This window comes from Nomascus leucogenys, chromosome 9 (genome assembly GCF_006542625.1).
Source record: "Nomascus leucogenys isolate Asia chromosome 9, Asia_NLE_v1, whole genome shotgun sequence".
Classification (NCBI taxonomy): domain Eukaryota; kingdom Metazoa; phylum Chordata; class Mammalia; order Primates; family Hylobatidae; genus Nomascus; species Nomascus leucogenys.
The window spans coordinates 35,842,775-35,870,766 of record NC_044389.1 but is presented as its reverse complement, the minus strand read 5'-3'; the positions used below and the strand labels follow the sequence as shown (position 1 = coordinate 35,870,766).

At 36.6% G+C, this 27,992-nt stretch overlaps 1 protein-coding gene across 4 annotated transcripts in view; it reads right to left on the bottom strand.

Annotated features, from left to right (window-relative positions):
* YTHDC1 (YTH domain containing 1) overlaps positions 1 to 27,578 on the bottom strand; it is a 40,439-nt gene extending 12,861 nt beyond the window's left edge. For 2 of the 4 annotated variants that reach the window (XM_030818842.1, XM_003268429.4), the window contains exons 1-10: positions 27,192 to 27,578; positions 15,138 to 15,239; positions 14,432 to 14,760; positions 13,887 to 14,310; positions 10,348 to 10,437; positions 9,841 to 9,894; positions 9,131 to 9,225; positions 7,230 to 7,338; positions 7,030 to 7,147; positions 1,185 to 1,269 (exon numbers count right to left, since the gene is read on the bottom strand). In XM_030818842.1, the coding sequence (XP_030674702.1) occupies positions 1,185 to 1,269; positions 7,030 to 7,147; positions 7,230 to 7,338; positions 9,131 to 9,225; positions 9,841 to 9,894; positions 10,348 to 10,437; positions 13,887 to 14,310; positions 14,432 to 14,760; positions 15,138 to 15,239; positions 27,192 to 27,219 (1,434 nt within the window). In that variant the 5' untranslated portion in view covers positions 27,220 to 27,578. The remainder of the gene's footprint in view (positions 1 to 1,184; positions 1,270 to 7,029; positions 7,148 to 7,229; positions 7,339 to 9,130; positions 9,226 to 9,840; positions 9,895 to 10,347; positions 10,438 to 13,886; positions 14,311 to 14,431; positions 14,761 to 15,137; positions 15,240 to 27,191) is intronic. The other 2 variants (XM_030818843.1, XM_030818844.1) reach the window with 1 other exon arrangement.
* Between the last annotated feature and the right edge of the window lie 414 nt (positions 27,579 to 27,992).

Genomic DNA, 27,992 nt, shown 5'->3' with positions numbered 1-27,992 from the left:
ACAAACAGACCCTTTCAACAGACTTGCATTTTCCTGATGTACCAGAACAAAAACTGACTTGGAAGCTTTCTTCCCAAGGCTGATGATCATATGGGATTCCAATAAGACTTCCAGATTTATAAAACATTTCAAAAGTGTTTTATGTATTTATATAAAGGGTAAAAACTAAAAGTATAGAATCTCTGAAGTTAAATACACAAATGCAGTTGCTTAAAATTCTGTGACAACCACCCTCTGAAAAGGGACTATTTCTTTGTGCAAAATACAAAAATATCAGGACAAAGTCATTTAATACAATGGAGAAAAAATACCTGTTAGTGTGTGTACCAACAACTTTGATAATTATAATCTACTAAGTGTATTGAAATACATTAGATTTACCGCAAAGGCAGACCAATCTATGGGCTCTTTAAAATTAAATCATTTTCAGTTATTTGTAATTGAAAAAGTGAAAACATTTTTACTCATGAGCAATAAAATGTCATATTACTTTTGCATGGGCAGGCACAGTGGCTCCTGTCTGTAATTCCAGCACTTTGGGAGCCCCAGGTAGGCGGATCGCTTGAGGCCAGGAGTTTGAGACCAGCCTTGCAAAACGGTGAAACCCCGTCTTGACCAAAAATACAAAAATTAGCCACTCTCATAACCTGGTCTCCAAAAAAATTAAAATTAAAAAATAAAACAAAACTTCTAGTTCAGAATTACATGTGAGAATTACAAGGGTCAAACGTTTTGGTTAATTTTCAATTACTCTACATTTTCAATTCCATTTGTAGACTTGAAAACCTGAGTACATATATTTAATCTTTTCAGAAAGCTGCTTTCTACTCAGAAAACTTTAGCACATATACTAAATGGCAATTCTAAAATGTATTACAGAAACTGAAGAATCTGTTAAACAGTGATAATACAGTCAAAAAAAATTTAAATCTGGCAAATTCTCTTTAGAAATATTTCCTTCAATTATATCAAATGAAAGTACCATATAAAGCTGCCTATATTTCAACATTAATGGATGTCTTATTAGTCTCAATCACAGTTACTATAACCTTCAGATAAGACTATTTTTTCAAATTCTCACATGGTCTCTTTCATCAGAAATGGTAAAAACAAATACATCAATAAAGATCTCTAAAAGGGTTGATTAAATGCGTTTTTTTAAAGAATCAATTAAAGCCACAAACCTGTCCATCACGTCCGATCTTTACTGGTTTATGTTCATTCCAAGGATTGGTGAGATGAGCCGACTTAGTGAAGGGTAATTCACGCCTAAATACAAAGTAATATCAATTACATTCTTCTGCAGAATCCGTTAAGGACCTTATACTACTTTTAGTAGTGAATTCCTGTATTAATTGTGACCTAAATGTGACTAAAATTTTAAAAATCACTTACAGTGGTTGAGTTAATTCCTACAGAAAGCCTCTTCAGAGACTTTTTCCATATTCTCCAGTTTTCTAAAAAGAGCTTAAGAGCAAGGGCTTGAGAACCAAGATAACTTGGGGCTTAGAACCAGCTTGCTCTCTTCTCTGAGCCTGAATCTATTCCTTTGATAAACATGAATATCACCATCTACTTTATAGTTGTTTTACGCAGTTTGCAAATGAAATGACACATAAAATATTTAGCATATCCCTTTCTTCTATGAACTCAAAAAACTGACCAAAAAGAAGCGGGACCTTAACCCAGCTGTTAAAACCAAATGAAAATAGAAGTGTCCCTTATTTGCAGTTGGAGGCTGCTTTCCCTGTTCAAGTGTACTTCCTCTTTCAATATGGCAATATTCTTCACTACGCATAGAATGGCTTGAGTTGTGCAATAGATAATTTATAAATGCATATATTTATATTAATTATGCCCTTTACTGAAACTCAAGGGCAGTATCTATATAATTTAAATACTAAAAACCTGGTTTTAAGATCTCTGAGCCATAGGACAAAATGGTCTCACCAAACTTAAAAAGATATCCTGTATTTTTATAGTTCTTTGTCAACCTAGCACAATGTCACATGAATACAAAGATGACACATAATCAACAGTTGTTAGCTGCCAAGAAGTAATTGTAAATTAACAGTATTTGATAAGGTTTTATCTGCCTGTGCATAAAACAAATAATGCCAAAATAAATAAATACTTTAAAGAACTATTCACTGTACTTACAATACAAATAAAACTGTTCAGCCAAAGGACAAAGACTAGAAAGATAAGAGTTTGCATCCCTAACCTTTCTTCCATAGCCATCAAAGAAAAATAAGCACACAGAATTTTCAAAGACAATGGGTACTACATGCACTATACAGAAGATTTCTTTTTGTTTTTAATAGGAGTGGTTGTATCTATTCTGAAAGAAAGAAAAATAATCACAAAATGCTTCATGAAAGAAGTGGTAAATGAGTTAACCTTGAAAGAAAACCCAGGTAAAGCCTATGTAGAGAACTAAGGCAGGGATACATGTGAAACAAAGAGAAGGGCTAAAACACAGGCATAATGGAAAAGAGAAAACATAAGTAACTTTGTCCAGTGAACATGCCACATAAACTTACATGAATTTTCTTGAAAGTGAATATTGACTGCTCAGACCTTTTTCTAAATTTAATTTTTTAGAGATTGGATCTCACTATTTTGCCTTGGCTGGTTGTGAATAAATGGGCTTAAGCAATCCTCCCACCTCAGCCTCCCAAAATGCTAGGATTACAGGTGTGAGCCACCACACCTGGCCTGAATGCTCAGATTTTATATAACTTGTTTTAAACCTCAGGAAAAACTCTGACATTTTCCAGGGAAATAGAAGTATTTTAGAGTTAAATTAACTAGGTGGTATATTCTGTGATGGTGGTGATATATATACATACACACATGGAAGAGTGGCCAGTGAGTAATGAAAATATCCACTAAGTATCACTTAAAAGCTTGGTTTCTTTTTCTAATATACACCTTACTTCACCCATCAAGAGTGAGTCAAAAATACTGGATGTTTTTTTTCCCCTTTTCAGGCTGTCAGAAGTAGAAAGACTAGAACAAGTCCACACCAAAGCTTGAATATCCAGAGGCAGAGATCTAGTTTTCTTTGTGCTCTGTTCAATAATTTAAATTTTTCTTCTAATTGCCAGTTTAAAACAATTATAGGAAAGGAATAAATGAAAACCTACAGCCACCAAAATATAAAAAGGTTATAAATTAATGGGATTATCAGTGTTATTTAAATATCAGCAATTAAATAAATACCCATGATCCAAGTAGAAGTGAAAGCATAGGCCAAGCTAGATGTATCATTTGGGGTTGAGATTCTTTGGTGGCACTGGTTCCAACTAGATTCAAGGGACATCTGTTCACTGTTTCAACACAGTTAATCTCAGCCAGAACATCACAGAAAACTGTGAAGCCTGAGGCAAAACAGGGCTCAGAATAAATTCAGAGAAATTGCAGGGTCTGTGATCCATGTATCATGCTTATTTTATCCTTTCTTCTCAGATCACAATCATAGAACAAGCAACCTAACAGTTACCTTCTGAGCAGCTATGCTATGAAGCATACAGATACAACTTATCTTTACTGTGAGTTCTTTGGGAACATGTAAGGGACTCTCTGACCTAAGTGGTTCTGCAAATAGGGCAAATTTAATAAAACAATGTAAAATAGTGCAGTTTTTTGTTTTGTTTTGAGACACGGTCTCACTCTGTTGCCCAGGCTGGAGTGCAGCTGCATCTCGGCTTGCTGCAACCTCTGCCTCCTGAGTTCAAGGGATTCTCATGCCTCAGCCTCCCAAGTAGCTGGGACTGCAGGCATGCACCACCACATCTGGCTAATTTTTGCATTTTTAGTAGAGACAGGGTTTCACCATGTTGGCCACGCTAGTCTCGAACTCCTGACCTCAAGTGATCCACCCACCTCAGCCTCCCAAAGTACTGGGATTACAGGCATGAACCACTGCGCCCAGCCATGCAGAGGCTCTTATATACTGGACAGTGGTTTGTTGATTAAAGTTAAAAAGAAAAATGGAGGCCGGGCACGGTGGCTCATGCCTGTAATCCCAGCACTTTGGGAGGCTGAGGCGGGCGGATCACCTGAGGTCAGGAGTTCAAGACCAGCCTAACCAACATGGAGAAATCCTGTCTCTGCTAAAAATACAAAATTAGCCAGGCGTGGTGGCACATGCCTGTAATCCTAGCTACTAGGGAGGCTGAGGCAGGAGAATCGCTTGAACCCAGGAGGCGGAGGTTGTGGTGAGCCGAGATCACGCCATTGCACTCCAACCTGGGCAACAAGAGCGAAACTCCGTCTCCAAAAAAAAAAGAAAAGAAAAGAAAAATGGAGAGACTCTAAATGAAAACAGAAATGGGTTATTTGGAATGGACATGAAAGGAATATAACATTTAGTCAGTAAATGTTAACTCTGGATGAATAATATTTCATAGATTATGCCTTTTGAGCTAATTACAGGTGGCAACCTTAATAAGTCACTTTTTATGCCTCCCTCTCTTTATGAGCTAAAAGATGACACTATGTGGTCCCAATCTTCCATGTGCCTACCAACTACCTGAACCATGAAAAATTTAACAGGTTTGAGGTGGGTCTCAAGATTCTGCATTTTAACAGTCAGATGCTACCGATATAAGTGATCCAGGGATCACACCTAAAAAAGCTTAAGCCTAGTTATTATTATATCCAAAGGGTCCTTAAATAGAAATCTAACAACTATTATATCTGAAAAAGAAAAAAATATTAACAGCCGTTACTGTTATTGATAGCAAAGTCCTGAGCATTTGTATTTATTAAATTTAAATTTTCTGAGACTCAAATGTAATTCTCACTATATATAGAGAAATTAAACTCAGTTCAAGTGACTTATCTATGGAAATATCAATGTTAGAAATATCACATGCCCTCCAGAACTGTAAAGTATTGTAAAATTACTCTTGAATAGAACTTGAGTATTAAAAAATTAAAACTATAATTTTATTATGTAAAAATACTATTTCTAGGTAAACCATAAACTTACTTTAAAATAATAAAAGCACTTTACTGCCCACAATTTTACACCTCACGTTAGCAGGATAGACAAATTGAGTCTGTCTACCTCTTTGGTTGCTTGATACATTTCAAACAAATTAGTAGAATAGTCAATAAGTCAATGAAGAGGAATATGAAGAATGAATAATCCATGAAAAATTAAATTCATCTTAAAATTAAGAAATAAATTTCCTCATCAGTAATGTAAAAATGAAGGTTAACAGAACAAATAACATTTGAAACAAAATCTGCTGCAAACCACATAAAAATGGGCAATTATTTTCTCTCCTGTTCCCAAGAAAGCAACACCTGCAAATGTTACATTACAATGTTTCCTCTGGCCTTTACAGAGCAGTCACATACACACACAAAATAAAAATAATCACTCCCTTTCCTATAAATTGTCGCCAGGTTTTCAACTTTAATTATAACAATTATAATTTTGATTTCAAAAAAACTAGAAATTTACATTTTAAAACCCCTGGGGGCAACAGAGAGGAGGTGGCAGATAGCACTGTCTCACCACTTAACACTGCATTCCAATACCATAATTATGTATTTTTTCATTTGTTATACCTTCCCATGTTGATATGTGCACAATTACTTCCCCATATATTTGAAACAAACTGTAATTTGTTTAATTTTCTATTTCAAAGAATTTAGATGATTTCCAACTCTTCCCCACAAGTAGTAATAATGGGATGAGTATTTTTTCTGCACATAGCTTTTTGCTACGCTATTATCAATCTAATACAGTTATGTGTCACTTAATGACAGGGATACACTCATCAGGTGATTTCATTGTGTGAACATCACAGAATGTACTTACACAAACCTAAATGGTATAGCCTACTACATACCTAGGATATATGGTATGACCTATTTCTCCTAGCCTGCAAATCTGCACAGCATGTTACTGTATTGAATAGTGAAGGTAACTGTGAAAAATACTTGTGTATCTAAACACAGAAAAGGTATAGTAAAATATGGTATTATAGGTACCTCTTACGAGTCCCACAGTCTTATAGGACAAGATTCTTTCTTGATGGATATGTCACTACGCAGTAAGTGACTGTATGCTATTTGTAATATATCACTCCCCCTATCTTCACAGCTCCTCACTATTCTACAATAAACATTTAGGCTGACTCACATTCATTCACTCTTATCCATCTTTGCCCTCTGTTCTTCTCTTTTCCTAACCATCTCCTTCATAAAAAAAGGTAGCTCCCTATCCCACTCACACATCCATATGCCCTCCCACTGCCCCCCCACCCCGCAACCCCATAGTTTGTTTCCATGCTCTTCTTGGCTTAGGCTGCTTTCCTTCATATGCATAGCATTTTTCTTCTTTTTCATCCAACTCCTTCGGGCTCACCAGGCTCTAATACCCAAAAACAACTTAAAACTCACAAAGTAACCATCTCCTTTCAGACACTTTTTAACTAAAATTAATTTTATGGGTAATATATTTGTGTATGCCACGTAAAGATCACTTCATGAGCTTCTTGTGTACAATACTTCAGTAGGCAGTAAGGACCTAAAAATAGTGACAACTCAGTGTTCAAAATAAGCCTGATTATTTTTCTAATAAATATAGTTAAATCTTAACTCAGTTTCAAAAGATCACAATGGCAACTAAAAATCATTTGCTAACCTCCTTAAAAAATACTGTCCACGACTAAACTAGTTACCTCCGAAATTGTTAGCCAAGTCAGAGTACTTATTTCCCATTCCTCAATAACGTAAGTGACGTTACATCACTAAAATTATACAGATATGCCAGACAACATTTCAAGCAATTGTCCAATTCATTTACTGCTATATTACCAATATACAAAACAAATCAAATACATAAAACTTTAGACTTAATACGCCTTTGTTGCGTCCCACATTAGATAAAGGTAGTTACTGAACAAGGTAAGATAAGTATATGATGACGTTTTTACTTTAACACATTATTCTAAACTGATAGCGTATTCAAAACTTCAGTTATCTATACTGAAGTGTGTAATTTACCTGCAAATCCAGTCAATTTTAAAGACACCTCCCAGCATTTTAGCGCTCATTCCTGCTGGAAGCACCCAGTGTATAGGAGATCCTCCGTGATGTGATTCTGAAGAAAGTCTTGCAAACCCTAAGAGAATCATATCATAATATAATATGTAGATGCTAATATAATTAATGTTTTTATATGTCCAAATTATTTTTATTCTTACCTTGAAATTTTCCACTCTCTCTGACAGAAAATATTAAGATAACACTCCTTGCAGATCTAAATGCAAGATTTAATTTCTTCTCATTTACAGGTAGCGTGGACCATACACCCTATATAAATAACATAAGGACCACAAAGTGAAATTAACTACAACTGTTTTATATTTCCAGTTATGTTTGCAAAAAAAAAACTACATATTTTGGTGTGCTTTCAATTTAAGTAAGCTATAATGAAGAAAGGTTTTATCTATCAGCTGTCAGAATAATGTAGTAATAATTTATAAAAACCTAAGGGAAAAAATGGAGACAATTACCAATTTTACAAAATCATTAAAGCAACTAGTAAACGGAGATGAGGATCAAATCTAAGGGACTAGAATTCTATATAGTAAAACCAATCACCCACAATTATTTTAATATTACAACCATTTACTGTGGTAAATACATCCTGTTTGAAGGTGAATCGCAACTTAGAAGTTTGTCTTCTTGAAAAACTGTGCCTAATCAAATTAATTTAACATTACTGTATTAGTCAAGAATTTAGCCTTTTTCTGTTTAAGTTCGTTTTTTAAAGCAGTTTTTAAGTTCAAATTTTTATGTATCAATAGTTTGAAGAGGCCCTATGTTTTATCTACAGCTGGAAGATACTTGTTAATTTCTAAAGCATTTTAACCAATTCTTCATTCATAAAAGATAAAAAGAAATGGAATAATAAGGCAGATGCTATCATTCAGCTCACACTAATCTGCTCATACAAATGACATCTCATTCAAACTAAGTGCTTACAGTTGTTCCTCAGTCTCCACTGGGGACTGGTTCCAGGACCCACGCAGATACCAAAATCTGAGGATGCTCAAGTCCCTTATATAAAATGGCATAGTATTTGCATATAACCTATGCATATACTCCCATATACTTTAAATCACCTCTAGAATACTTATACCTAATACAATGTAAATGCTATGTGAATAGTTGTTATACTGTGTTTAAGTTTGTATTTTCTATTATTTCTCATTCTTTTTTCTCCTAATATTTCAATCCAGTTAGTTAAATCAAAAGATGAGGAACCCTGTGGATACCGAGGGCCAAGTGTACTTCTGCCTAAATCCACTTAAGCTAGAGAACAGAATAAGGCTATTTGGTGTACTGTTTCCCTCTGTTTGTAAAGTTTTAGGGGTAGTCCTTAAGTTAGAAATATAGAATATTGACAGAAATATTGTTAGAGAAATGTCTAACTTTAGTTTTAAGTTTCTGAAAATCAGTTGAAACTGTACAGTTACTCAGTTTAAACCAAGAATAGCAAAACATTGTAACAGCTAGTGTAACACAAAAATGTATTTTTGTAGCCAAACATAAAAAGAAAATTATTATCTTACAACATCCTACAGCAACTATGCATGTCTTTTTTGCAAAGTCTGGAGTGGGTCTTTAAGCTAATTCTTCATTTTTCTTCAAAATCCCAATGATCTTAATTCTAAAAAATAAAACTCTCCATAAAAGAATGACTTCAAAAGAACCTCAAAGTGTAAATCAAGCATCAACATAAAACAAAAATTGGTTAACTACAGGTACTTTTAGAAGTGTTAGCACAATAAATGAGCCACTGAAGTACAGAAACAAAAATCAACAGAAACAGGATCTTTTACAGCAAAAAGTTAAAACTGTATAGCCTTCAACATTTAATATTCTGACCCCTAAAATCATCTTAAAAAAAAAAAAAAAGAAAACTCAAATTATAAGTAGGCTGACTGACTACAACCAGATCCTAAGTGGCAACTGGAATGTAGATCTTTAAAGCCGTAATGAAAATCATAATACCTATGCTACTTGATATAATACAAGTCTATTTTCCCATTTAAGAATTTTAATATTAGGATAGTTTCAACAGAACCAATGCTAATACCTTAGCTTTGGCAAGAGACACATTTTCATGGTTGTTACTCTTTATGAGGAAAAATCTTGCATCTTGAAGCACATATTTGAGTTTACTGGTTTGATCTGAAAAAAAAAAAAAAAAAAAAGAAAAGAAAACCAAATCGATTAACCACAGGCCATTATCACACAAAGGGGTCAAAACTGTACTAACTGAAGTTAGCCCTCCACAACCCAGCTAAACTTTTAAAACACAACAATCACCCATTCAACCTGGAAGGCTAAGCCACATGTAATAAAGCAAAGCTAAGAAAAGACAACCAGCATATTGCAAGAAAGTAAACCTAACCTAGTGATGTTCCGATATATCAAATCCATATTAAAGTATGAAAATGGTTACCAAGTTTTATAGATTTTCTTACTCAGATTCAAGAATAACAGACTATTATATACATACATATATATACACACATCTATATATAACACATACACACATATACACACACACACACACCCATCCCATTTTGTCTAAAAACTAAAATATCCTGAAATGTTTGGTATTATTCTAAAAGATACACAGTAAGAAGCAGAGACACAGAGCTTTCTATGTAAGATATTCCTTTGCTTCGTGTAATATATCGGAACATTACTACATTAAGAGCAGCTATTAATGGAGAACAAATAAGGCAAAACAACGACTAAGCAGCATGCAATGAAAACAATTTCAAATTTAAATGATACCTTTTCGGACAGCACGAACGGAAGATGATAATTTCTCATGCTTCTTTTCTGAACCTGTATTTAGCCAAAGTACATTTGTTCAGATTGAGCTTTAATAGAGATAAGACAAAATTTCTACAGTCTTGTCACATAAAATTCTCATTCAAGACAAATTATTCTTCCTGGCGCACCCACACACACAAAAAAAACTTCTCAATGTGTACGAGTGTTTTGCTTTTTGGGTTGTTTGGATTTTTTTTTAAAGTATGTATATTTGAACAGTTTCCCACTCAGAAAACTAGTCACTGAATCATCATCTTCCAAGAAAAAAAAAATGAAAATTCCACTTAAGCAGTAACAGGATTAAAATAATAAGAAAAAGCTTAGTTTTCTCTAGTATTACATTGAACATGCCAAAAATCAGTACTAATGGACATCAACAAGTTCACACTAAACTACAGCCTCCACACGCTTTCTAAAGCAGATTACGTTAGAATCAAGTCAGATATGATCACAAAATGAGAATACCTGCATATGACTCTGATGCAGAGCTTCCACTTCTATCAAAAACAATTGGAGATATGCCTCTAGCTCTCTTCCTTTCCTTCTTTTTCTCATCTAAAAAGAACAAGAGTTTTTTTTTTAAATCACAATATAGAAATGAAGAGAAGTAATCAAACAAGAATGTATCATTATATGTCTAGTTTTTGCATAGCCCTTGTATTAGTCTGTGCTCCTCTCTCCTGATCCCTCAATTTCCTCAGAGTAATGTTTTATTTTAAAAATACTGTTTAAAAAGTACAGGCATCTTGTTTCTCTCATCAGTTTCAATCAAATAAAAACACACGAAATAACTACAAAGTCAGGGCCTTAATTGCCATATATAGGTAATAAAACTTGAATACAGTTTTCCAAGGGGGGGAAATTTGCAAAGCAAAAACAATTTCTTTCAAAACTGTGTCCTTTCTACACACCAGGTAACACTGTCTTAAGTCTTTATTTTTTTAAACTCCACTACCATTCTTCATCACAATTACAATTCTGATTCTATCTAAAGAGATCTGATGAACCCCTGAACCAAAGCTTTACAACTGGAAAAATATATATACCATAATTAGTGATTCCCTTCTGGCTGCCATTGCTTGTTTTTCTGTCTTCTATTTCATTCTCCTTAGCCATTTCCTCCCTGGATTACTGTTATTATTTTCAAATTCAATTTAAAATTTATCCCTACAGTTTTAATGGTAGCCTGTATATTTCTGTAAGAGAGCTGAAAATCTTCAGTAAATAGAAAAGGTTTGGATTACCTGTCATGTAAGAACCAGTCCCAAGCTTAATTCGGAACTGTGTAAGCATATACATGAGGACATGAAATGAAATTCAGCTCTCCTGTTTATTTTTATCTTAACTTTACCATGATAAGCTCCTTTTACTTTTCAGCAAAGATAAGGGAATATGAAGAAAAAACTGCATATACTTATTTTTATATAAACAATAAAAAGCTGAAAAAGAATAATCAGTGATCATGTATACAATAACCTACTATACAATGACAGCTATTTAAAAAGCTTTACTTATCTCCTTTAATTCTCATAACAAGTTCACAAGATATTCTCATTACAGATGAAGAAACCTTGGATTAGACAGGCAGTCAGGCAACTAGACTAGGGTCCCACAGTTCCTGGATGGCAGAACCTAGACTCAAGGGCAGGTCCTCTGGCTTGAGCAAGTAGAAAGGATGTTTTATGACTATTTTTGAAAGGTGATTACAGGTTTAACTAGTTTTGGGGGCTTTTTTCATTATTTCTTTCAAAAGTTCTGACATGTTTCTTCTAATTTTTCCTCCATGGATGTTTCTTTCAGGGGTCTAAGCATTATGAATGGATCAGACTGAGTGTAACTTATCTCTTGTTGCTGTTAAAAAAGATTTTATGGTCCAAAGTACTAAAAAGGGCCTGGCGCAGTTGCTCCTGCCTATAATCCCAGCACTTTGGGAGGTCGAGGCAGGCGGATCACTTGACCTCAGGAGTTCGAGACCAGCCTGGGCAACACAGCAAGACCCTCTTTATATAAAGACAAAAACAATAATTAAAAAATTACTAAAAAGATCTGAGATAATGTGAAGCAGAAGATCCTACTCAATTGTTTTTATATAATGCTAAACCTAGCATTGGCATGAGAAATCTCCAAGGAGTTTTCATCATTGTTGTATGACTAACTCCCAATGCTCTTAAGTTTATGGCCCTCTCCCCCAACTATTACTCTTAGGTCAAAAAAACAATGAAAATCATCTAATAAATAAACCGTTATCAATAATAAGCCTGTTGCTTTTATAAAGTTACCAAAAATTCTGAGAATAAGGTAAAATGAACTGGAATCTAGAAAATTCATGACACAGAAACTAAACTGTGATCACTTTTATTTAAAAACTGACATCTCCTAATCAAGAAGTTCCAAAACCACCCCATTACTTTCACAGACTATTGTATAAAAAAAAATTTCCTGCATATTAATATAGTACCTAAAGCATGTTCCACATAAGGGATTTTCCTTTAATAAGGAAAATAAAACTTTCAGGTATCTCTTTTAGAATAAACCTAGTCTAGTAACAGAGTTTTGATATCAAGATTTATAATAAAACTACAGTTACCATTTAAGTAAGTTCCCTTTGTTTAATGTAAACAATACAAACATTAAAGTCTAAGAAATAACAGAGATACCAAAAAGAAGATTCCTACAACAAAACGTTCCCTACCCACGGGAGTGGTTTCACACATTCTCCACAATAAATGAACAACACATACTGCTAATGAAATATTTCTTATCTTAAATTATAAAAAATATATCCTATCAGTTTGCAAAAGGCATGATGGAAGCATAAAGATTTCACACGTTTTTACAACAAATCCAACTACTCATCTATTCCGTTTAACTCTACCTCCCTTGAAAAGCCTATCTTAACTCCCAAACCTAGAATTCTAGTGAACAAAAGGTTGAAAGCATTTCAGTTGCCAATCACTAGAAAATAAGTGGCCATCTGCTCTACCTACACTGTATATAGTATAGATATATATAGTATAGATATATACTATCTGTATATAGTATAGGTAGAGCAGATGGCCTGTTATCTTCTAGCAATTGGCAACTTAAGTACTTTTCTATACTATATATATAAAACAATGTACTATTATAAATGATCAAAGTCTATAATAACTGTAAACGTATTTCAAAAAAATAGGAATTTTATGTTTAGTACATTTTGCTTATGTAGCAATTTGGTAGCATCTTTACATAAGACAGTCATGAGATTATAATCATCATACAGTGCTCTGTAAGTACCCTGACCTCTCCTTGCTGTACCCTCCCCCAAGAAAGGTTCCCCTAAGCCTGGTGCCTCCAACTACCTAATAGTCATACATTTTTGTCTCATAGGTACAGAGAGGCAGGATATATATAGCATTGAAGAAACGACTCAAGATGGCTCTTACCTGATTTTTCCACAAGAATTTTATTTATAGTCTTCGTCTCCATCTTATACCTTACACCCCAGCCCTCTTGTCGACCCTGTCTCAGCCAGTCAACTGACAGACACAAAATTAGAAGAAAAGTCTGTGCTCCCAGAGATAAAAAAGAAATAATCTGTTTTGATTGTGAAGCCATATGATGGATACCTAGGGGTATTTTACCAAGGAAATACTGTAATACCTAGTGGACAGGTTTCATATGAATATACTTCAAGTACATCAGTGTTTAAATAAACTGCTGACTGGTACGAAAATCTAAGAATTTACAGAAATCTGAAATACATTTCCTTATACAGAATCAAATGGACTTGTGTTCATTTACAACACAACCAATCTATAGCTAGGAAATGCCTTTACTAAAATATGCAAATCTTATCCAAGATTATTCAAATGTATTTATAACATTCAAAAGCATATAAAGGATCGCAAGACAATCCTATCAATATCCCCCATCTCCTCAACAATTTTATAATTTAAACATTTTCAAGACTGAAACCTATCAAGTTTTTTTTAAGACAAACTTCTACATAGAAAAAGTAGTACCTGATCCATCTGTGCCTGAACCAGATCTGACAGACCCATCTGTGAAGGAAACAGATTCAGAACCAGAGTCACTGGCCTCACTTCGAGTGTCATAATCATTTCCCTCCTCTTTCTGGTCTCTCTCATCCTGTTCATATTCTTCTTCTTCCTCCTCCTCCTCCTCTTCTTCCTCCTCCTCCTCCTCTTCCTCCTCCTCCTCTCCATCTTCATCTACCTCTTCATCTTCTTCTGCATCTTCTTCTACTTCTTCATCTTCCTCCACATCTTCCACTCCTTCCTCCTCATTCTCAGTGTTGTTGCCTTGCTCATCAGAAGAACCACTGCTGCCAGTCTCATGGTCAGAGCCATACTCTTCAGAGTTCACTTCTTCCTTAGAAGACTGGCTGGATCTGCTTGCACGTCTATCCACTTCAAGCCCAATTCTCTGATGTTTAAAGAAAAAGGGAATCAGCAGTCATATAAAAGACAAGGTCAGGGTGAATAAACAGTTCTAAAGCCTCAAAAAGAATGTCTTTCTGTTTTATATCTGCAATAATATTTACTACCTCAGAACCATCTGGCGTAGGAGATTTGGCCCTCCTTTCAGGATCCCTTTTCCGGACACAGGTTTTTTCAGGTTGATTCTTATAAGGTTCTCTGGAGGCACTACTTGATAGACGAATTTTCCGATCAGCATCTAGACGCTTGTTTCTTTCAGATCTTTGATATTCCTCATTTTTATACTCTGTGACTGACTTTCCTTTTGTACTAACTATTCTTTTGTTATTGCTAACAGATGAGCTCAGTGGCTTAGAAACCAGTTGTCTTGAATGGACAGAAGGCTTTTGTCGTTTGGTATCAGTAGATTCCATTCGATCACTTTTTCTTTTTGATCCTTTAAAATACAATGTAAAAAAAAAAAAAAGAAGTATTTGTAGTATTCCATTTATTTCACCAAAGATTGACAATAATATATACATCAGGAAGGGGGGAAAAGGCCTCATTTCTTTAAAAGTCTGAAAGATTTCTTCTCCAGAATTAATCTAAAAGAAAACATAGCTTTCAACTATGGGAATAAATCCATATATTTGAGAAGTTTCATATATTAGAAAAAAACAGATTATTCCCATTCATATGGATACCAGTTTGTTATGTACATTTAGTGTTAACCGCCTCAAGGAACAAGCACAAAAAAGCACAGTCAATTTTCTAAGAAACTGAATCTCCTCTATTTATAGTTATTTCAACAAAAATAATAGAACTCTTACATACCCTTTTTCTCATTTTTATCTTGTTCACTCTCTGGATTATACAGTTCATCATCTTGTTCTGGTACTTCAGTCAAAATATCATCCAGAACATTAAGTTCTCCATCTGCAAACAAAATTAAAAATTAATAGGGAAAAATCACTATCATTAAACATGTATTTTTGAGTACTTACTAAGTGTGAGGCCACAAGCGCCTAGGAGCTTTTACTTTTACATAAAAAGCTTTACTTTTATTTCAGAATCAAGACACAAGATTAATTTCTATAAAACAATACAGGGTAAAGAACTGGCCAGTTGTGGTGGCTCATGCCTGCAATCCCAGCACTTTGGGAGGCGGAGGCAGGCCAATCACGTGATGCCAGGAGTTCGAGACCAGCCTGGCCAATATGGCAAAACCCTGCTCTGCTAAAAATACAAAAATTAGCAGGGCATGGTGGCACATGCCTTTAACCCCAGCTACTCAGAAGGCTGAGGCACAAGAATCACTTGAACCCAGGAGGCAGAGGTTGCAGTAAGCCAAGACCGTGCCACTGCATTCCAGCCTGGGCGGTAACAGTGAGTGTCTCAAAATACACACACACACACACACACACACACACACACACACACGCACACACACACACAAACAGAAGTCTGGGCTATCTGGTCTACAAAGCCAGGAGTATACATCTCAGAAGGCATGAAAAGAGATACTGAAGCATAAAAAGAAAATGCAAGAATGTCTCTATTTTTACCTCATTCTTTAATTTCTAATATTTCTGAGGGCTTTAAAATGTGTACAATAAATTAGTATAGAAATACATATGTGCAACTTATAAATACACATCTACCAAAAATGTGCACTCTCCACAATTACAAAGGGAAAACAACTTTAAGCGGAGAAATGTTGCACAGGCCAAATTAACCAGATAATCAAAGTTAACATCACTAGTAATGAGACAAATCAACATCATGGACCTCCTGTAACAACGCTCTGAGAATAGAACAATGCTTTTGTAATGTTCTATGCAAAATGGAAAAGCTGAACCTACATGAGGAAAAAAATCAGACAAACCCAAATTAAAGGGCATCCAAATATGTCACTGTCATGAAACAAAGAGTACGAACTATTTCATATCAAAGCAGACTAGAGAGGCATGATAGCTGAACACAGCCCACAATATTGGACATAATTGGAAAAACTGGTGAAATCTGAATAAAGTTTTTAAATCAGATAAGTATCAACGTTATTTTTCTAATTTTGACTGCACTATGGTTAAGTCAAAGTCCTTATAACACATATTTAAGTATTTAGGGACAAAGATGTATTATGTCTACAACTTACAAATGGTTCAGGAAAAAAGTGTGCACACATGCACGTACACACACACACAGAATGAGACAAATGTGACAAAATGCTAACATTTGCAGAATGTTGTTAGAGAGTAAAAAAAATTCTTCACACTGCACTTGTAGCTATTATGCTTATCTGAAATTATGTTAAACTGCAAGTTAAATGAAAAAATTATCAATGTGCTATATAATAAAGAAAACGTTTAGAGCCTGCTGGTGTGGACTGTGAAAGCATAAAACTTGTTCAGAGAAGGGAACTATATTGACATACTCAATGATCATGAAAGCATAAAACTCAGTTCTGTCTCCACTTCCACCTTGTCCAACAAGACAAACCTTAGAAATACACACAAATACCATTTTAAATTTTAAAATAATGTACTAACGCTAATAGTAAATGTTTAAACATTAACTATTCCAATACCAAAAACATCTTTCCAAATTTAAGGTGTGCCAAAGAGGAAGTATGAAGCCATGAAAACCGATGAGATAGAACAATTACATTTGCGGCTTCAGGAAAAAAACAAAGCCCATTTGAATTACAGAAAGGTCTATTAATCAACCTGGGTGCTATACACAGGTTAAATGGGATTCAAATTTTCCCCAAAGTGGGAAATCAGTGACTGAAGAGAATAGTTAATATAAACGATACGAAGGTTATACAGGAAATGGAAAAGATAACATTTTCCCTTACATTTGGAGACAGACATAGTCTAAAGATATCTGAAAATTATTATGTCTGGAATAGCAAAATTGATCATTTTGGGTGGTACCAATGCTAATATGTACTTTCTATCATTTTTCTAAAATGAAAACAGGCTACATGGGTTTTTATTTTTGTTTACTTTTAAAAAATCTTTTTAAAAATCAAGATATGTCAAACAAAAAAGCTTCTCTCATCATCTAGATTCATGTTTTTGCTAAGAAAAAATTCCTTCAAGATCTGAATGGTAGCAAACACCATTTTTGGACTCTAAATTGTAAATAAAAAAAATAGTTTGATAGAAGTAAATCCACGTTTTACAGATGTTTAATAAGTACGGGGTCAAAGATCACTAATCAGTAAAAAAGTAGATCCAACAGGTCTTCACAGAATCAAATACACTTGTGGAAGACAAAAAGAAAAAATGTAAGGCTATCACAATGAAATAGGCAAATATAACGCTATACAAATCTTTTCATAAAATCACTAGATCTTATTTAGAAATATCATCCCCGAACCCTGAACATTTATATTATATACTTTAGACATGCTAAATTTAATACAGAATGAAATAATTTTGCAGAATGTTAATTTAAATAAATTTAAGTTTCAAAGACACTTAAAGCCTGGTTCTCCTATAAAAAGGGCTATTACTGTTTTAAAGTTTTAATGAATTCAAACTCAGACATTGGTTGTAGTTTTAGAAAGCACCTACAACCTTTTTCAAGACAACAAATATTAACCAATGCTTACTACTTTTTAAAAATACTGTCACTTTTAAAATTTTATCATTTTAAAAATATATCATATATACAAATCACATAAAATAGGGTATGTTTAATCATTCATTACTTTGCAGATAAAGAAATAGAAGCTCAAATGTTCGAGTTGACCAAATACAATTGTCTAGTAACAAACGGATATCAGTATGAAGTTCCGGCTTTACAAATCTACAGTTAAATCAGATGGGGAACAATAAAAGCACCTTTAACCAAAGTATAAAGAACACAAATGCAAAATATTAAAAGGGCATATATACTAGAACATAAATTTCAAATTAGTGCACCAGAAAGCTCTATATCTCTAACATTACAACATTTAAAATCTACTGAAATATTCAAAATCAACTATAACATCCTCACTTAAATGATGTGCACACTTTTATCCGTATTACAGTCCATAACATCAATAAACTGTGTGGTTTTACCACAAACTGGCAAACTAAAACCTACAGGATAAATGTGGCCCATTGCCTATTTAGAATGGCCTGCAAGAATGGTTTTTACATTTTTAAGGTGCTTATTAACAACAACAACAACAACAAAGCAAAGAATATGTCAGAGAACACTTACAGCCCACAAAGCCTATCTGGCCCTTTACAAAGAGTTTTGCCAACCCCTGATATAATACAAATGACCAGATTTTAAGTACTTTCCTCCATCATTGAAACTCCTTATATATACACTGGAATATATATACAAGGGGAAAAGTCTTGGAGGTTAAGAAAACACAGGTTATAGGCCGGGCGCGGTGGCTCACGCTTGTAATCCCAGCACTTTGGGAGGCCAAGGTGGGCAGATTACGAGGTCAGGAGATCGAGACCACGGTGAAATCCCGTCTCTACTAAAAATACAAAAAATTAGCCGGGCGTGGTGGCGGGCGCCTGTAGTCCCAGCTACTCGGAGAAGCTGAGGCAGGAGAATGGCGTGAACCCGGGAGGTGGAGCTTGCAGTGAGCCGAGATCGCGCCACTGCACTCCAGCCTGGGCGACAGAGTGAGACTCTGTCTCAAAAAAAAAAAAAAAGAAAATGCAGGTTATAACTTGCATGTAGGTATCAGGAAATTCCCAGTCTTTCTGAGTTCAAGATTCTTCACCTCTGATAAAAGGCACTTAAAAAAGGTCAGTTTTGGGGAAAGGAAAAGGAGGACATTTGAATCTTCTATGAGTTTTTCAACCTGTAAGACTCTCCTTCCTTATAACTATCGGACTTTAATAAAACCTGCCTGCTCCAACCCTCTTGCTAATGACTGGACTACATGATATATGTATAAAATCTGGTCCAGAACACAAAACAAAATTCCTTCTTCAACAAAACAGGTATGGTATATACATACATGTTCTAATGATCTACTGCTGTATAAGATGACCACCCTAAAACTTGACTTAAAACAGTAACATTTTTCATTATGGCTCATGGTTCCAGGGCTCAACCCAGGTCTCCCATGTGGCTGCAGTCAAATGGGGCTGGGGCTGGGGCTGAAATCATCTGAGGACTTGTTCATTGACAAGTCTCGCTGATGTCTAGGCTGGGAACATTCAAAGCTGGAGCTTCTCCAACATTTCTCTCTGTGTGATTACTCATTACTATGGCAACCATCGAGAAGGCAGATCTTTTACATGGTAGTTTAGGACTCTCGCATCCCAACAGAGAAAGGACAGGTAGAAATCCAACAACACTATCACAGTATTTGTTCATCACAAAAGCTTACCTAGGTTCAAAGAGAGGGGACACATACTCCAATCACTGTTGACAGAAGTGTCACACATAATACATGATAGATGTTTCCAAAATTACTGTAGTTTTGTTTAAGGGTAAATATTTTAATTATATACGTGAGGTGTATTTTTAATAACAAAAAATTCGTTTAAATAGGTCAATGTTAAAGCTTATAGTATTAAGTTATAAAGCTAATGTAAACTGATTCTTCTGGCCATATTCTTCACTGACTTGAAAAAGTACACTTTGCATACATTTTAATTCATTTTTTTAATGTAGAATGAATTATAAAAGAAGAAATATTTTAATACTCTCACAAGCTACTGCTGTTAAAAGACTATAATCATCACTGGCATATCCTTTTTGAGAAGAAATAATTATCTCTTTAAGATATAAAGTAATCTAGGTGGACTTTCTTTAACCTACCTGAACAAATGTTTTTAACCATTTCCTTTGTTCTGAAATTTAACATTATTGATATTCTATATAGAGATATGTATACTTTCAATTACTTCACAATAGTTTGACAGTAGTATCCCAACCCAAGAATAATAACAGTAAACAAAGATTAGAAATGCCAGGTTAAGAAAAGGCCTATAAACATACAATTCATGCACTACAAAAATCCTAATTTCTATGACATAAAGCACTTCACATTGAAAACCTTTTTTAGATGTCTATATAGAGAATTATAGACATTAAAAATCACTTTTTTTTTTTGTCACCCACGCTGGAGTGCAGTGGCGCAATCTGGGATCACTGCAACCTCCACCTCCCAGGTTCAAGTGATTCTCCTGCCTCAGCCTCCCGAGTAGCTAGGATTACAGGCGCCCACCACATCATGCCCAGCTAATTTGTTATTTTTAGTAGAGACAGAGTTTCACCATGTTGTCCAGGCTGGTCTCGAACTCCTGACCTCAGGTGATCCACCTGCCTTGACCTCCCAGAGTGCTGGGATTACAGGCATGAGCCACTGTGCCCGGCCTTAAAAAAATCACTTTAAACCTTTAAAAAAAATTTTTTTGAGACAGTCTCACTCTGTTGCCGAGGCTGGAGTGCAGTGACATGATTTCAACTCACTGCAACCTCCGCCTCCCAGGTTCAAGCAATTCTCCCTGCCTCAGCCTCCCAAGTAGGTGGGATTACAGGCACCCGCCACCACACGGAGCTAAATTTTTATATTTTTAGTAGAGAAGTGGTTTTGCCATGTTGGCCAGGCTGGTCTCGAACTCCTGACGACCTCAGGATAAAATCTATAAAATTTTGTTCCAAAATTAAGATGTCACAAAAAGATGGATTTTTTCATAATGTGCCAGTGCAAGAAATAAGCTTAATGAAACAATCCTACATTAAACAGTATTTACATTTACAGCTAAAATTCAAATCCATCTAAAAGTTTTACACCAGCAGTCTATAGGATAAACTCAGCTCTTGAATGCTGTTTTAAAAAATTCTAAGGATTTAATATGAAAGCCCACTTAAAAAAATACTACTTGATTATTAGGGGCCCAGATTCTCACCTGAAAACCACCAACTGGAGCAGTCTAGTCTTCTGTTAAGACACAGAGAAGGTCACATATGTCAAAGTTTTGCATGAGACAATCTGGGTTTGTATCTGGTTAATCAGTTTGTATCTGGTGAATCAGTATTACTACCTGAACAAAGAACATGCTGGCTCTTTAAAAAAACAAAACAAAACAAAAAACCCACGATACTATTACCTAACGTATTAAGCAAGTACTTTATCTGCCAGATTCTGGCATGCACACATATCTGCAACCCCTGCGTAACACTGATCTTAAACTTCAAAAAAACCCAAGGCTCAGTTTAATACACTAAGGCACAGGAACATCAAACTAGTTTTAGTATACAGTATATAATACTTCGGGAAAGAGGAGGAAAGCTAAAGGGGACAATCCTACTCAACTCCAGAAGATTAACTTCCTTGACAGCTGCAAGAGCTGTGTTGTCAGATCTTCCACATTTTCAAGAGGACTCTGAAACCCAGATTTTTATTTGGAATTGCATGACTTTTAAGTGCTGCCTCAAATAAAAATGAAACAGCTGGCTGCTAGATTCCACAGCTGGCTGCTAGATTCCTCTGTGAAAGTATAATCATATGTGAATGTTTTGTATTAATATTATAATCACAAACTAATAGCAAAATGAGTTTTGAGGTAAAGGTACAGATTCCCAGGATATAGGAAGTAAACAAGGATATAAAAAGAGTAACAGGTCGGGCATGATGGTTCACACTTGTAATCCCAGCATTTTGGGAGGCAAAGGCAGGCGTATAGGTTGAGCTCAGGAGCTTGAAATCTGCTTGGGCAACATGATGAAACCCCATCTCTACAAAAAATACAAAAATTAGTGGTGTGCACTGCACCTGTAGTCTCAGCTACTGAGGAAGCTGAAGTGGGAGAATCACCAGCGTCTGGGAGCTCGCGGCTGCAGTGAGCCCTGATAGCACTACTGCACTTCAGCCTGGGCAACAGAGTAAGACCCTGTCTCCCCGCCAACCAAAAAAAAAAAATCACCATTATTTTTAAGGCCTGTTCAAAAACTGACAAGATGTTAGAAATAACAAAGCTAGCTGTTTGTTGCTTGGCTGGGGGATTTTTGTTTTAGGTAAACATGGGAACTTAAAATTTACCATAATCTTTACATTCTTGGCCAGGAATGTCACAAACTTTAACTCTAGGGATATCAGGGTAGAAAATTAACCTTTATCTGGGACAGTCATTATTTACTGCAGAAGCTTCTGGGTCAGAAGACAGTGCTGTTTATTAACATGTGAGGTTCCAGCATCAGACTAAGATTTAGTATTTAAGGAAAGTTAAATATACTACCCATTTTGCTTTCTAACACAAGGTACCAACATAAATTATATTTTAATTCATTTAATATAGTTTTAGTGGGATCTGGCAATGGAGCAAGATTACTAGAACCTCCCCCTTCTATTGTCTTGTAATGTACATTGTACATTTACACCAGTTTCTCAGTTTTTGTCATTCAAAATTGTCATTCCTCCAAATGAAGTTTAAAAACTTGGATTTCTCATCCAAAATCGCTGTCTTATAAAAAACATACAATTTAAATGCAAAGATAGCATTTTAAATTTTCTATCTTACTTATACTATAGGTAAAATAAATATATTGGATTATCAATTACGTACTCTATGCTTTACAGAGCCCAAACTAAAGTGAACCAAGAAAGGCAATTTTATCCTAAGAAATTACTATAGTGAGTGCCACAGTATACACATATAGTATATACATAGTATACACAAATGTTGTGGCACAGTCATCATTTTGATGTTCAGATACACAAATACTTCCCATTGTGTTACTACTGCCTACAGTAGCACGCCCAACAGATATGTTGCCTAGGGACAATAGGCTACACCATACAGCCTAGATATGTAGTAGGTTATACCACCTAAGTTTGTGTAAACACACTATAACACAACGGAACCGCCTAACAATGCCCATCTTCATTGTTAAATGACACGACTGTGTGTGTGCACGTGACTGTGTGCGTGTGTGTGCACGTGACTCTGTGTGTGTACATACACGCCTGCATGTAACCGTGTGTATAACGGCTGGACACGGTGGCTCACACCTGTAATTCCAGCACTTTGGGAGGCTAGGACGGGCAGATTGCTTAAGCCCAGGAGTTCAAGACAATCCTGGGCAACGTAGGAAGACCTCGTCTCTACTAAAAATAAAAAATCAGCTGGGCATGGTGGCACACACTTGTAGTCCCAGCTACTAGGGAGGCTGAGATGGGAGGATCACTTGAGCCCCGGGAGGTTGAGGCTGCAGTGAGCCGTAACTGCTCTACTGCACTCCAACCTAGGCGACAGAGGCCGTCTGAAAACAACAACAGTGTGTATATATACAGTAGTCCCTCACTTATCCAAGGTTTTGCTTTTGAGGGTTTGTTACCCCCCAGTCAACTGAGTCAATCACTATCCAAAGATATAAAAATGGAGAATTCCAGAAATAAACAATTCATAAGTTTTAAATTGGGCGCTAACTAGTGTGATGAAATTACGCACCGTCCCACTCTGTCCTGCCTCGGAAGTGAATCATCCCTTTGGTCAACAAATATTTGCATTGCGTATGTTACCTGCCATTAGTCATTTAGTAACTGTTTCGGGTAGTAGATCAACTGTCCACATATGGCAGTGTCAGTGTTCAAAGTAACCCTTATTTTACTTAATAATAGCCCCAAAGCACAAGAGTAGTGATGATGGCATATTGTAATGACTGTTCTACTTTATTATTGTTGTGGTTCTCTTACAGTCCCTAACTTATAAATTAAACTTCATCATAGGTATATAGAGAAAAAAACATAGTATATATAGGATTTAGTAATATCCATTGTTTCAGGTATCCACTGTGGGTCTTAGAACGTATTTACCAAAAATACGGCTGGCAGGAGGTTGGGGGTTCAGGGGAGAACGGTTGTATAACTTAAACTGAGACACTCTTAGCTTTGGTTATCATACTGAACATGTCATATAACCAGTCAGTCAACGAAGTCCAACCTGGTAAATATTCAAGGTACTGAAACACAATTACTGTATACAAAGAACCCAGTGAACTCGTGGCCCTCAGGGAGCTTCTAGTCTGGTAATGTAGAAAACACGTTATTTTTAACGCAGTAACTCATTACGCATTACTCATACACATTTTGGATAAACTTTTGTAACTGTTCTTTGTAGAGAACTTTGTAAAAGATTAAGACAATTTATACAAGGTGTTTGCAATAATAGAAAAGATGCATATTTCCTCCTTATATAGAAAAATGGTATTTAATATTAACTAACACCGACATTAACACCTTTCAAACCCAGTTTCTTGGGCAAATTGTCACCACAGGAATCACAGGGAGTTAGCAATCTGTCCAGTTACACGGGCTCCAGCTTCTAGGTATGAGTATTATTGAAGCATCATTATAGATTATAGAAATTCATGTCTTTATTACCCAGATAAGTGCAAAACCCCGTAATTCAAGAACTCTATGAACAAGAGTCTTTACTGTTCTGTGATTAATATAATTGCCAATTTCCGCAACTTACAGACTCATTTGCTATCAAGATCTTAAACCATTTATGGAATCATTTGAGAAAGAACTTAACGTTTGTGACTTGACTGAGATTTTTAGAGGGTTTATCCTTGTAATTTCCTGTTTCATGTAAGACAATAAAGCACTTGAGTCCCACTTTTACTTAAGAGAGGAAGAGCTAAGTATTGATTCTAACTATAAAGCTAAGTGTGTGATGATCATCATCAAGTAAATGATACAACCTGTAGGTTATCTAGAACTCTCCCAAAACGAAATAAACAATTCCAGTAGGTAAGTGCTGGTTCTACATGTAGTCCAGAAACAATCTTTGTTCTAAACTATAAAGATAAGTCACTTATATCAAGTTTTTAAATAAAGTTGTTATGAAAATTAAATTAAAAAACTAAGCAAATTTGAAGCAAAGAACCTTTTCAAAAGTGGGGAAATGTATCCTACGTATAGACAACAGGTGACATCACTACTTCCCAATAATAGTTACACAGTTTATGTATTTGGATTGCATTATCATCACTAAATCATTTCTAAAGCAAAACTTTTAAAATCATCTACTTTTCTTCTTCAATATGCATTACTGCGTCTACTCTATTAATGACTTGTAAATATTTTCATCTCAGACAACGAATTCTTGAGAAGTACTGAATTTTACTCATTTTTGTGTTTGGTTCATTTCGCCCACCACAACCACTACAGACTCCCATATCCACAGTTCATAAATTATAGACAATCAGATGTTTGCCGAACACTTACTAATTAAGATCATGTATTTTAATAACTGAGTTAACTAATTAAAAGCAGTTGGTTGGCCGGGCGCGGTGGCTCACGCCTGTAATCCCAGCACTATGGGAGGCTGAGGCGGGTGGATCACGAGGTCAGGAGATCGAGACCACGGTGAAACCCCGTCTCTACTAAAAATACAAAAAAAAAAATTAGCCGGGCGCAGTGGTGGGCACCTGTAGTCCCAGCTACTTGGGAGGCTGAGACAGGAGAATGGCATGAACCCGGGAGGCGGAGCTTGCAGTGAGCCGAGATCGTGCCACTGCACTCCAGCCTGGGCAACAGAGCAAGACTCCGTCTCAACAACAACAACAACAAAAAAAAAAGCAGTTGCCTTTACTCACTAACACCATGCAATCGTATGTTCCCATTACTTCTGGATTTCTCGAAAAAAAAAAAAAAAAAAAAAAAAAAAAAAAAAAAGCCCAGAGAGATTTTTTAGCATTTAGTTTAAGGATGGAACGTTAAACTGCTATAACCTAATCAAAGAACTACTTTAGGATTAAGGGCAGTATCTTAAACATATTCCCACCCACTCCACTTTCCAAGCCTGTCGCTAACCTAGGGCAGTTCACTGAAGCATAAAGACTCTCCTGATGCAGAAACCAGAAAAATTAAGAAAAAAGGATCACACGCCTAATGTAACTTGACTCTGGAGCCCACTTAACAAACCCCCACAAAAACCCCCCAAATCAATTAGGCACACAGAAGAGATGTGTGAGACACAGAGCAGCGACCGTGTCATATTTTTAACTATAATCTTTCCAAGACTATTATGCTAATCTCAGGGTTGAAAAAGATCTTAAAGCAGCACTTAATCTAGACCACTCTCCAGACAGATACTGATCTAGGACCTACATTAATATCTCTAGGGCTTGGGAACTTAGTATTACTATCTTTCCATTACAGCAACATCTGTTCTCTCTACATTTCACTGAAATCTATCCCTTCAACTCTCTATAACTTGCATCCAGTTGTTTCTGACTGTACCCTCTGGGAGCTAGACACGTTTTTCTAGCATAATAGCACCCAGGATTTCTTTACCAGCTTAAGTCACACAGTTATCTTTCCAAACTAAGTATTCGTTTTTCCAAGTACTATGTTTTTCCAAAATAAGTATTCGAGGAACAAAACGGGTAATTCACTTTGCCTATTTAACAGGAACAGCCAGAAGTTATTTGCAGATATTTCTCAAGATTAATAATCTGCCAGTGCCACTTCCTAAACATGCTCACTTACCACACTACCAGTGTTGATCGCGGCATTAGGGGTTTTCAATTTTAGCCTAACAGAAATGGTTGTCCTGAAAATACGCATTACATCCGCAAGATCCTACCAGGAAATAAACCTAGGAGCGTGCAACTCAGAAAGGCCCCCTCTCAGCCCCAGACAGCTAAACGGAAAGTCAAGCGTGAAATCCGATCAAAGAAAAACCCTACTGAGATGAAGTGCTCGGCCATATGGAGACCGAGGACGAAAGGGCAGGCCTGGTCTCCGCCAATGAGTCCAAGTGTCCCGGTGGGGGCGACCGGCTCCTCGCGAGGCAAGCTAACCTCCCCAACCCCCACCCCCGACCCGCGACGACGACCAGTGCTCCATCACCCCACCCCCGAGCCCCAGCCTCGCCTCCGCCAGTCACCTTTCTCCGCACTAACCTTTCTCCTCCCGACTGTCGGCCGCCATTGCTCCCCTTCGGTTTCCGCCGCTGCCACCGCCGCCGCCGCTTAGACGCGACTCGCGCGGGCGCCGCAGCCGCGGCAGAAGCACCGGCCCGTCCGTCAGTCCGTTCGCCCGGATACGCGCGTCGCACTTGGCCTCTTAACACTCAGCCTTCTCGACTCTTCCCGCTTTTTCCCTTTCTCCCTTCCTTTCACTCCAGCCTCCAGCGGCCTAGGACCAGCCTTCTCGTTAGGGCTCAGACTCGGGCGAGGGTATGGGGGAGGGAAGGGAAACAGATGGCGACGGCGGGCGGCGCTAAAATGGAGCCTGCTTCCTGCGCGAAACAATCCCGCTCCCGAAATGCCCTGCGCTGTTTACGCTTCGTTCCTCTCTGGGAACGTCACAGTGCGGAGAGGGGCGGGGAGGCGGGACGTGCAAAGGAACGTGACGTGACGTCAGCGCGTCGCCCCGCCGCCCTCAGCCCACTGGTACCTGGGAGGAGTCTTATTCAGAGATTAGGTTACCCAGGTTGTTCATGGAGTTCCCGCTGTACTGCCTATACCCGGATGGCGCAATTTTCCCACCTGAAACTCTTAGTGGAGGGCCTGACAGGCCTTCTTAGCTAGAGTCGCTCTGAAGGACTCCTGATTCAGTTCGGGTAATCGGAGTCTTACTTAGGACAAGTCTGGGTGAATCCCTTATGTTTACCAGATGTACTTTCTTAGTTGGAGTTCCACTCTTACCCAAAGGCAGTGCAGCGTGCAGCCAGCTCGTTTGTAGTCACAAAAGCCTACTAG